The 11,167-nt window shown below is 58.9% G+C and overlaps 2 protein-coding genes across 2 annotated transcripts; one reads left to right on the top strand and one right to left on the bottom strand.

Annotated features, from left to right (window-relative positions):
- Positions 1-1,063, bottom strand: NOP10 (NOP10 ribonucleoprotein). Its single transcript, XM_065414593.1, has 2 exons — positions 921-1,063; positions 1-320 (listed from the first exon to the last, which is right to left on the bottom strand). The coding sequence occupies exons 1-2, from the start codon at positions 972-974 to the stop codon at positions 180-182; spliced, it is 195 nt and encodes a 64-aa protein (XP_065270665.1). The 5' UTR covers positions 975-1,063; the 3' UTR covers positions 1-179.
- Positions 1,064-4,684: 3,621 nt separating this feature from the next.
- On the top strand, positions 4,685-10,374 carry NUTM1 (NUT midline carcinoma family member 1). Its single transcript, XM_065414132.1, has 7 exons — positions 4,685-5,133; positions 5,365-5,493; positions 5,606-5,742; positions 7,569-7,840; positions 8,270-8,386; positions 8,503-8,702; positions 9,729-10,374. The coding sequence occupies exons 1-7, from the start codon at positions 4,685-4,687 to the stop codon at positions 10,372-10,374; spliced, it is 1,950 nt and encodes a 649-aa protein (XP_065270204.1).
- Positions 10,375-11,167: the final 793 nt, after the last annotated feature.

Below are 11,167 nucleotides of genomic sequence, written 5' to 3'. Positions count from 1 at the left end.
TGGGATCAAGACAATTTATTTGCACCCCAGAGGAACAGTGTATCCAGTTGGAGCTCGATATGGGCAATCTAACCCAGTTTTTCACAGAGCACGGGGTCTGTGGGAGCCGGGGCTGGATTCAGGGAGCAGCTAGACCCCATCTCAGTTCAGCCGCAGATCCAGTAGGCTGGGCGCTCGGCTCACAGGATGGCCTGCGGCTGCTGGGTCATCAGGACACCAAAGCGTTTCTTGATGGTGATGCGGTGGCGGGAGTACTTGTCATCCGGGGAGAAGCGGGCAGGGTGTGCGGAGCAGGTCAGCTGGCCAGAGGGATCCACTTTCTGCCAGGGACAAGACACAGGAAGACATGTTAGAGCAACCTGGGCCTGACCCATAGCCCCCTGCTATCCCAGCCCTGTGCTCCCCCGACCCACGTCTGCCAGTGCCCACCCCTCCTGACCTGCAGCCCCCTGCTAGCCCAGCCCTGCCAGAGCTCCTCGCTCCACACCTGCAACCCTCTGCTAGCCCAACCAGTGCCCCTCATTCCCAACTCGCAGCCCCTGCTAGCCCAGCCCTGCACCCCTCAACTCTGCCGGAACCCCTCACTCCTGACCAGCAGCCCCCTGCTAGCCCAGCCCAACCCCCCCAGCCCTGCGGGTGCCCCTCCCTCCCAACTCGCAACCCCTGCTAGCCCAGCCCTGCCCGGACCCCGCGCCCCTTTCCCAGCTCTGACGGTGCCCCTCACTCCTGACCCGCAGCCCCTCCTAGCCCAGCCCTGGGCTTCCCCAGCTAGTGCACGCCGAGCCCTGGAGCCAGGCAGCGGGTAGGATGGGGCAGGGCCGGGAGTAGGGACAGTAGGAAAGGTTCGGAAGGATCCGGATTGGGACAGGAGTCGCCAACTCTGCATCCGGATTGCACCCCGGGGGGGGGGAGGCGCTCACCTTGAGGGTGTAGACCCTGTCACCCTGCGCGTTGAGATAATACTGCAGGAACATGCTGCACAGCCGGACCACCTTGCAACGCACGTGCCACTGATCCCGGGACCCTGCACCGGAAGGAGGCCAGCCCCAGCGCACGCTGGGAACTGTAGTGCGCTCTAACCCCAATGTACGCTAGGAGAGGGACGGCCCATTGTCCGCAGTGCACTCTGGGAGTTGTAGTTCAGTCTATCCCCAATGCCCTAGGAGAATTGCAGGGTCTCTACGCCAGGGCACTCTGGGAATTGTGCCTTAATGCACTATAGGAGAGGGACCTCAAGCCCCAGTGACCTAGGAGGGATGGAGGGTGTATACCCTAATGCACTCTGGGAGTTATAGTGCACTCTGCCCCAATGCCCTAGGAGAGCTGCAGGGTCTCTACTAGAGTTGTAGTGTGTTCCAGCCCCAATGAACTCTGGGAGCCATTCTCTTTCTGCCTCCAAAACCTTCAGAGAGTTGTAGTTGTTTGGCTAGCCAGGTGCATTATGGGAGTTGTAGTTTCTTAGCCCTCCGGTACTCCAATGCTCTGCACCCCAGTGCATTTTGGGATATGTCCTTTCTGAGCTTCTAACCTCCCTGCTCCCAGTACAGCTCGTCTCCCGCCCCCCCCCGACCTAAACCGGTTTGGGCAAACTTTTTGGCCGAGGGCCACATCGGGGAATAGAAATTGATTGGTGGGCCATGAATGCTCTCAAAATTGGGGCTGGGGTGCGGGCACTGGGGTGGGGCTGGGGCTGAGGAATTTGGGGTGTAGGAGGGTGCTCTGGGCTGGGACTGAGGGGTTTGGAGGGTGGGAGGGGGATCAGAGCTGGGGAAGGGGTGCAGGTTCCGGATGGGGGTGCGGGCTCTGGGGTGGGGCTGGGGATGAGTGGTTTGAGGTGCTCTGGGCTGGGATTGAGGGGTTTGGAGAGTGGGAGGGGGATCAGGGCTGGGGCAGGGGGTTGGGGCGTGGGGAGAGGCTCAAGAGTGCAGGCTCAGAGGGGCACTTACCTCAAGCGGCTCCCGGAAGCAGTGGCATGTCCCTTCCCCGGCTCCTACATGGAGACGTGGCCAGGCAGCTATGCACGCTGCCCCCTCCGCAGGCGCTGCCCCTGCAGCTTCCATTGGAGCGTGTAGGAGCCAGAACGGGACCATGCCGCGGCTTCTGGGAGCCACGTGGTGCAGCCCCCAACCCTGCGCCCCAGCTGGAGCAACAAGGGGGGCCGAGCCTCATGGTGCGGCCCCCAATCCAGCGTCCCGGCAGGAGTGGGACCGAGCTGCGTGGTGCGGGTCGCTGGACTGGCTTAAAATGGCTCGTGGGCCATAATTTGCCCACCCCTGACCTAAACCATTCGCTCATAGGCGCCGACTCCGGGGCTGGAGCACCCACAGGGGAAAATTGGTGGATGCTCTGCACTCACCGGCAGCTCTCTGCCCTGCCTCCCCGCCCCAGCTCACCTCCGCCTCCTCCCCTGAGCGTGCCTTGTGCCCGCTTTCTCCCCCAGTGCCCAGCGCTTGCTCCGCAAAATAACTGTTTTGCGTGGCAAGCGCTGGGAGGGACGGGGGAGTAGGGGGAATGCGGTGTGCTCAGGGGAGGAGGCCGGGGCGGGGATTTGGGGAAGGAGTCCAATAGGGGCAGGGAGGGGGCGGAGTTAGGGCGGGGGCTTTGGAGAAGGGGTTGGAATGGGGGCGAGGCAGGGGCAGGGAAAGGGTGGAGTCGGAGCGTGGGGGCGCGAGCACCCACCGGCGCCGGGGAAAGTTGGTGCCTATGCATTCACCCCCTCTTAGCTCCCCAGACAAATGGCTCCCCAGTGCACCCTGGGACGTGTAGGCTATTAGCTCCCACTGCTCCATGGGGGTTGTAGTCTCTAACATCCAGTGCATTCTGGGAATTGTAGTATCTCCCCCATCCCAATGCCCTGTGAGAGTTGTCATCCCCTAATCCTGTTTTAATTAGCCTTATACTGTAAATAGGGAATAGTCACTGAGCAGGTATGTGAATGATTGAAGGATTAGAAACATGCCTTAGAATGAGAGACTCAGTGAGCTCAAGCTATTTAGCTCAACAAAGAGAAGGTAAAGGGGTGACTTGATTACATTGTACCTATAAGGGGAACAAATATTTAATGATGAGCTCAAAGGTCTAAACAGGATCCAATGTCTGGAAGTTGGAGCTAGACAAATTCAGACTGGAAAGAAGGCATAAATTAACAGTCAGAGTAATTAACCACCGGATTGACTACCACGGGTCATGGTGGAATCTCCATCGCTGGCAACTTTTAACTCAAGATGGGATGTTTTTCTAAAAGATCCGCTCTAGGAATTATTTGGGGGACGTTCTCTGGCCTGTGCTATACAAGGGGCATTCAGAAAGTTTCTAGCCTTACAAATCAAAAACAACCCAATTTGCGTTCTGTTGTTTATTTATTTTTATTATAATTCCCCTTGACACCAATGCACGGGCCCATCTTGGAGAAGTACTTGCCATGCATGGCCAGAAATGCCTCCACTGCTGCAACCGCCTCATTCTTGCATTTGAAACTCAACTCGCAAAGGTCCTCCTTCAATCTGGGGAACAGGTGGACATCTAAAGGAGCCAGATCTGCTGGAGAGGCTGGACGGGAAGCAGTTGAAAGCCACATTAGCTAGCTGTGGCCACTGGGACGTGTAAGGTGACACATTGTCTTGGAGAAGCAAAAAGCTCCAGAGTATTCCTGGAAACGCCACATTGTGCTCTCACGTTCGGGGCACCTGCCTTGCTGACCCTTTTCTTGTGCCCGAGTCTTCAGTTAACTATGCACCTGACTGTTGATCTTCTTTCCTTCTGGTGTAGTGGCATCTCTGGGATGTCCTGACCTTGGCTCATCCTCTGTGCTGATCCGCCCTCGCTTAAATTCAGCAGCCCCGTTGTTTCCAGTGGCACCATCTCCCAGCATCCCCCCCACCCCCACCCCCACCCCATTCTCATGGATGTCCTGTGCATTCAAGCCGTTCTTATGCAGGTACTAGCTCCCTACCAAACTTTCAGTTTTCTCCATTTTTAGATCTTTGGTGACTGACTCCCTGCATGTTCTGCACAGGCAAAAAAATGCCTTCTAGCAAAGAGATGCATCAAAGTGTCAGCACCTTGGTCTGTGAAATCTGTTGGGCCCCAGCGTGTCCTTAAATAGGTCCGACTGGACCTTTTCTGAGTTACCCTAATACAGATCATCACAATGGTTCCTTATGGCCTGGGTATGAGCAAAAGTCATGTCCATGCAGCTCCTTTCCTTAGTATCAGGGGCCACACTGAAAGCCTGGCAGCTGGGTACAGTTTTTTGCGGGGTGTCCTGGTTGCTCTAATGTTTACCCCAAAGCCACAGGAGCAAACCAGGGGACGATGAGTCGGGATTGAGGGGCACCGGAACAGCTGGGGGATGGGGAACCCAGGTCTGGTAGGAGGGGGCTGCGGGTCAGGATTGAGGGGCAGTGGCAGAGCTGGGGAAAGAGAACCTTAGGATCAGGCTCTGAATGCCCCCTTCCCCCTCCCCCCCCCGGTCAGAATCCCCGACGTCTCCGGGTTCCGGATTTGTTTTGATTCAACCTGGCAGCTGGGGGGTGGGGTGGGAGGGCGGTCCCAGGGCCAGATTGGGGCGTGAGTTTCCCAGCAGCCCTTGCTCTCCAGCGGGTGCTGCCAACACCCTCTGCAGAGAACGGCCTCCCCTTTCCCTCCCCCCTCATGCTCTCCAACCCTCTCACCCCTCCTTGCCATGACCTCCCAGCCCCTCCAGGGACCCCCGCTGCCCCCTCTCCTGCTGCCTAGCTTCCCTGGTGCTGCCCTGCTCCTGACCTCACCCGACGTCCCCGGGGGCAAGCTCATTGTCAAGCTGAAGCCGGAGGGGGCCCAGGAGCCGCCCCGGGCACAGACCATCATCCTGACGGGGGCGCCAGCGGGCTGGCCCCCCCTGCGGCGGGACGGGGCCCCTGTCCGGCTCCAGCTGGCTGCCGGGATAAGGACCGTCCTGCTGAGCAAAGCCAGGGAGGAACCAGGGCCCAGGGAAACCCCTCCAGCCCGGGCACCCCCCACCAGCGACCCCTCCGCCTCCTGCACCTCCAAGGGTGTCTACGAAAACTATCGGCGCTGGCAGCGCTACAAAGCCCTGGCTAGACGGCACTTCCCGGGCACGCCCGACGCCGAGGCGCTGGCCTGCTTCTTCATGTGAGAGCCTGGAGAGACTCCGGCTGGGACAGCAGGGGGCTGCAGTTGGGAGTGAGGGGCACTGGCACAGCTGGAGTGGGGGGGAATCCCAGGGCTGGGGTAGTAGGGGGCTGCAGGTCAGGAGTGAGGGGCATCGGAAGAGCTGCAGGGGAAGCCCAGGGCGGGGCTAGCAGGGGGCTGCGGGTTGGGAGTGTGGAGCTCCCTCCGGTGCTGACCCAGGCTCCCCCACAGCCCCGTCTTGCGGTCGCTGACCCGCCTGCGCCCCGAGCTGGCTCTGGAGGAGGGGGTGCCACGTGCCGTGCAGGAATGGGAGCGCAGCAGCAACTTCGAGCGCATGATCTTCTACGAGATGGCTGAGAAGTGAGTGTTGCCCCGTGGGGCTGGCCCTAGGGGTCCTGCCGCCCGAGTACTGCGCTGGAGATCCTGGGGATGTCGCCCCCGCTCTTAGCCCAATCCTCCTCCTCTTCCTCAGGTTCATGGAGTTCGAGGCCGAAGAGGAGCTGCAGATCCAGAAAATGAAGCTCCTGAGTAGCTCCCAATTCCAGCCCCCACCCACCGACCCTCCCAAGCTTCCCGGCCCACCAGCCCTCGATGCTGGCCAGCAGCAAGGTACCTTCCTCCTAAACCCCCACAATACCCTGGGGTGGAGGGAAACCCCCCTTCACAGGTGACAGGAGATAGTCACTGACTGACTGCAGGGTTCCCCACACATACCCTGATTATTATTATTTTTTGCACAAGCCTTTCACTTTGGCATGGTTTTTGCACACACCCAGCACCTTTGGCTTTTGCACATACCTAGAATGTTTGCACCTGTAGAGCACCTGTGCACAGTTTTTTGCATGTACCTAGCAACTTGGCCTGGGTTTTTTTGTGCATATCCAGCACTTTTGCATGATTTTTGCACATGCCTAGAACCTCCTCTCTTTTTTGCACATACCCAGCATTTTTGCAGTTTTTGTATGTAACTAGACTTTTGCACACTCCCAGCAGTTTTGTACTTTTCCAATACCTAGAACCTTTGCACATACCCAGCACTTACGCATCTAGAATCTTTGCATGTTTTTGCACATACCCTTTTGCCCAGTTTTTGCACATACCTAGAACCTTTGCACCTTTTACAGTACCTAGAACGTTTGCACTTTTCACATCTACCTAGGACAGGGGTGGGCAAACTTTTTGGCCTGAGGGCCACATTGGGGTTCTGAAACTGTATGGAGGGCTGGGTAGGGAAGGCTGTGCCTCCCCAAACAGCCTGGCCCCTGCCCCCATCTGCCCCCTCCCACTTCCCGCCCCCTGACTGCCCCCCTCAGAACCCCTGACTGATCCAGTCCCCTTGCTCCTTGTCCCCTGACCACCCCCCTCCGGGACCCCCCGCCCCTAACCACCACCCCCCGGGATCCCACTCCCTATCCAACACCACCTGCTTCCTGTCTCCTTACTCCCCCGACCCCTAGCCACACCCCTGCCCCCTGACAGGCCCCTCGGGACTCCCACGCCTATCCATCTGTCCCCTGCTCCCTGTCCCCTGACCGCCCCCCCGAACCTCTGCCCCATCCAACTGCCCCCTGCTACCTGTCCCCTGACTGCCCCCCGGGACCTCCTGCTCCTTATTCAACCACCCCGCTCCCCGCCCCCTTACCATGCCGCTCAGAGCACCAGGACTGGCAGCCGCGCCGCCTAGCTGGAGCCAGCCACGCCGCCGCACTGCCTGACAGCTCGCAGCCCCGCCACCCAGAGCGCTGGCGGCATGGGGAGCTGAGGCTGCAGGGGTGGAGGGACAGCAGGGGAGGGGCTAGGGACTAGCCTCCCTGTCTGGGAGCTCAAGGGCCGGGCAGGATGGGCCCGCGGGCCGGGTGTGGCCCGTGGGCCGTAGTTTCCCCACCTCTGACCTAGAAGCTTTGCAGTTTTTGCACATACCCAGCGTGTTTGCCCAGTTTTTACACATACTTAGAACCTTTGCACATTTTTGCATGTACCTAGAACTTTACACATTTCTTGCACATGCATGCAAAAGTGCTGGGTGGGGTTTTTTTTGCATGGACCTAGAACCTTTGCATGTTTTTTTTTTTTTGTTCATACCCAGCACTTTTGCACAGTTTTTGCACATACATAGAATATTTGCATACATCCAGCACTTTCGCACAGGATATTTTTGCACAGACCCAGAACCTTTGTACATTTTTTCCCTACTAGCCTGGTGCCACTGCGTGTTCTTTTTGGCTGGGTGGAGGTCACTGGCAACGTTACATCCCTCCACCAGGAGGCATCGGGTGCTGAGTGGAGGATCCCAAGGACTCTGGGTGCTGGGTGGGCGGTCCACGGTGGTGCTGAGTGGGGGCATCCCTGGGGATACAGGGTGCTCGGTCACTGGGTGGGGTTCCTGAGTGGACATCCCCACAGTCCCTGCATGGTGCTCTCCCTTTCCCTGGCAGTGTACATCCCCAAAAAGGCAGCATCCAAGGGGCGCCAGCCCAGGCGCCGTCAGCGCCGCCTGCCCGGCCCGGTGGCCCCAGGGGAGCCACGGGAGATCCCGCCTGAAGCCGTGCGGCAGTACGCTGAGATCATGGAGGGGCTGCGGCCCAGCTGGGAGGAGGAGGCCGGCGGGCGCGGCGAGCCCCAGAGCCAGGCACAGGGGACACTCCCAGACCCCGCACTACTGCAGTACGTCGAGCAGCTCTGTGAGGACGAGAGCTTCGTCTGCAAGGTGAGTGTCTCCCGCGGGGGGCGCCACATCCCACCCACGGGGCCCTCAGCTCCCAGCATTCAGGGGGCAAAGACTGGAACGGGGATGGAATCCAAGTGTCCAGGATGGCAGGGCAGGGCCGCATAGCTCCCAGCCCCTGTGGGTAGAGAGCAGGATAGGGATGGGACCCAGGTGTCCGGGATGGTAGTGCCAGGTGCTCACCCTCAAGGTGCCCCATATTCCCCAGCCCACATGGGGAAAGACCAGGAGAGGAGATGGAACCCAGGTGTCCAGGTCGGCAGTGTAAAGTGCTCATCCCAAGGGGGACGCATAGCTCCCAACCTGCAGGGGGGGAGACCAGGACAGGAGATGGGACCCAGGCATCCAGGTTGGCAGCACCGCACCAGGGCCTCGCTCTCACCCCGCTTCCCCCGCCCCTTGGCCCGGCAGGTGGAAGCCGTGATCCACCCCCAGTTCCTGGCCCAGCTGCTCTCTCCAGAGAAGAGACGCGACCCCCTGGATCTCAGCGAGGAGCTGGAGCAAGAGCTGGGACTCACCCCAAGCCAGGTACCACCCCACACGGCCACTGAGGGGGAGCTAGACCCAAGGAGAGTAGTTGTCTCTCTGCCCCCTTTACACAGAAACCACCCCCCACAGTGACCGCCTTTCCTCTCTCCCCACAGCTGGTTGAGAAACGTCTCCTAGCCCTCTCAGAGGATGAGCTCAGCCCCCCAGCATGCCCAGGCCCCCATTCGGACTCCACCCCCTCCCAGTCCGAAGAGGAGGATGAAGGCAGCAGCCAAAAGGGACCGGCCAGCCGTCGGCAGGCCATGAGCGGAGCCTCACCCCCCAGGGGCAGCGGGGCCAAGGGCGGGGCTCTGGGGTCAGAGCGACCAGAGGCGCCCACCCCCACACCTGTGCGGCCATCCCAGCCACGCCAATGGCAGCCAGGAGATGCAGCAGCTCCAAGATGTCAGTCCCCTCGCAAATGTGGCGGCGAAGGGAGACTATTAGCCTCACTGAGGAGTCGAGTTGAGAGGGTGTCCCAGCAGTCTCAGGGGCAGGACCAGGATGGAGGCCGAAGGGAAGGATCAGCAGTCACCCTGGGCACAATACTACCTGGCAGCCAGGCCTGGAGCGTCAGATCACAAGGGGACAATTTGGTAGGACCGGCAAACCATGCGTCAACTCCCAGCGGGTACAGAAAACAAGATGGTGGCCAAGAAGGGAAGGTCAAAAGTCAATCTGAAGCCAATGCTGATGGGGAAGGACTAAGAGATGCCCCAATGGGAACAAAGTGTTGTTGCCAAGGAGACAACCTGGTGGAAGCTGGAGCTCTAGAGTCAGGTCTCAATGGACATGGACAACAAGATGGCTGCCAAGAAGAGACGGTCAAAGGCCAACCCCAGGCTGGATGGGAACCACTGGGAGACATCCCAAGTGCCACAGGCCAAGCCAATATCGTGAGGTCACACAGGGACAACCTGGTGGAACAAAGAGCTCTAGAGTCAACTTTCAGTGGACATGGAAAACAAGATGGTGGGCTAGAAGGGAAGGTCAGAGGTCAAAACAAGGAGGAGGCTGATTGGAGTGAAGCCACCCTGAGAGAGCGTGATCTCCAACCTGGGAACATGAAGTTGAGTGGGAACAACCTGAAAAGAGAAGGAAGCCCAGCATCAACTCCCACTAGGCCTGGAGAACAAGATGGCAGTCAAGCAGGTCAACCAACCAAACTGGAGTCTAGGGTGGGTGGTGGCCACCCTACAGTGTTATTACTCAGCAGGGCCAATGGGCAGCCCTTAGGCCTCTTTGCTCGCCGTCTGGGTGCTGACGGGCGAGGGGAGGGTGAATTGCCACCAGTGTCCAACGTTCAAGGCCAACGTCCTGACCCACCTCTCCTTGGCCTGAGTGGCCTGAAGGGACCTACTCAGGCCCGGGCAGCTTCAGAGGCTGAGTCCAGTTGCCGAGCAGAGCCAGAATGGAGATTTGCAATAGAGATGGGGTCAAGACAGCCTCACCTCCAAGATGGTGGCAACAGTGAAGGCAATGGAGTCAAAACCATGGCCGGACCTGGAGATCCAGAACAATGTGAGGCAGGAGCTACCAGGGGCTGTGGCAATGGGACCAGTTCAAGGGATGATGGAAAGGAGGCGGGAGAGGCCAGTTCAGCCATGGGCGATGGCCCTTCCAAGATGGCCACAATTGCCAGCTCAGAATTTCCCCCGGGGGGCATGGAGGATGCTGGGAAACATGATGATGATGAGGAAGATGATGAAGAACTGTCCATTTTTTCCTCTCTGCTGGCATCGAAACTCCATCTCTCCAGTCCCGAGGAACCTGTTGGCTCTGTCCCTGCCCTGAGGGACCGAGTGGGGCCCCACAGCAGAGCCCTCTCCCCGACTTGGGAGACAGTGAGATGGGATCCCATGAGGAGACGCTCCACACGGCTGTGCCCAGATGGGTCACATGCCATGGACACTGGCGTTCGGCTCAGCCATAAGAGGAGGAGCAACAATATGGCCGCCAGGAGGAGCAAGCGCCTGCGCAGCCAATGAGAGAGGGCAGCCATGATGAGGGTTGACTGCAAGTGGCTGAAAGGCTTCAGCTAGGGATATTTGTGGGTGCCTTAAATTCCTTCTTCAGCCAATTGCTGGGCCCTCTCTCCCCCAAGCCCCACCCCTTTGAGATGAAACAAAGAGCACTCTGGCAGATCCCCCTGCCCCTTGGAACGCTGAGGATGAAATGGAGAGTCCTCATTGGCTGGAAGACCGCCTCGTCCCCAGGCATGCTGAGGATGGAAGTGAGGGCCCTCATTGGCCGACTCCTCCCTACTCTCAAAGTCCCGCCTCCTGGAACATAGAAGGTGAAGCGGAGGACACTGATTGGCTTCCTGTTGAATGGGCGGCACCATTAGGAAACATGGTGGCGGGGTCAGAGCAACCTTGTCATTTACTGAGTCGATTAAAGGGATTTGGATCAATGTTTTGGCCCCAATCATGATGGCATGGATCCGGCTCCATCTAGGGCAGAGCTGAGAGTGGGGTCTTGCTGAGGGGGCTCCCCAGGGCTGTGTCCCTTTCCTGCCTCCCTGAGCCAGCCAGCCCCCTGCCCTGGGGCTGGATTGGGGTAATTACCTTAGATTTGGAAATTCCTCAGTATTGTTCCAAGGGGCCCCCTTGAAACCGCCACTGAAGTTTCACGATGTGGCATGAAGGTGACCTTGAAACCACTGTATTAAATGTGAAGGCCCAGCTGCAGGGCCCTCCAACACCCTCTTTTCCAACGAACACCGCTCAAAACCGCCTTTGCTTTAAAAGTTAGTGTGTGTATATATATATATATAATATT

The sequence above is a fragment of the Emys orbicularis genome, chromosome 12, assembly GCF_028017835.1.
Source record: "Emys orbicularis isolate rEmyOrb1 chromosome 12, rEmyOrb1.hap1, whole genome shotgun sequence".
NCBI lineage: Eukaryota > Metazoa > Chordata > Testudines > Emydidae > Emys > Emys orbicularis.
The sequence above is the reverse complement of the archived record's forward strand: the minus strand, read 5'-3'. Positions and strand labels throughout refer to the sequence as shown.

Bases quoted from the DNA above. Each gene is read 5' to 3' on its own strand.
- NOP10 (XM_065414593.1), bottom strand. From the start codon at position 974: ATGTTCCTGCAGTATTATCTCAACGCGCAGGGTGACAGGGTCTACACC. The intron at 321-920 runs GTGAGCGCCTCC...TGTCCCTGGCAG, and splicing joins ACAGGGTCTACACCCTCAAG to AAAGTGGATCCCTCTGGCCA.
- NUTM1 (XM_065414132.1), top strand. From the start codon at position 4,685: ATGACCTCCCAGCCCCTCCAGGGACCCCCGCTGCCCCCTCTCCTGCTG. The intron at 5,494-5,605 runs GTGAGTGTTGCC...CCTCTTCCTCAG, and splicing joins TTCTACGAGATGGCTGAGAA to GTTCATGGAGTTCGAGGCCG. The intron at 5,743-7,568 runs GTACCTTCCTCC...TTTCCCTGGCAG, and splicing joins CGATGCTGGCCAGCAGCAAG to TGTACATCCCCAAAAAGGCA.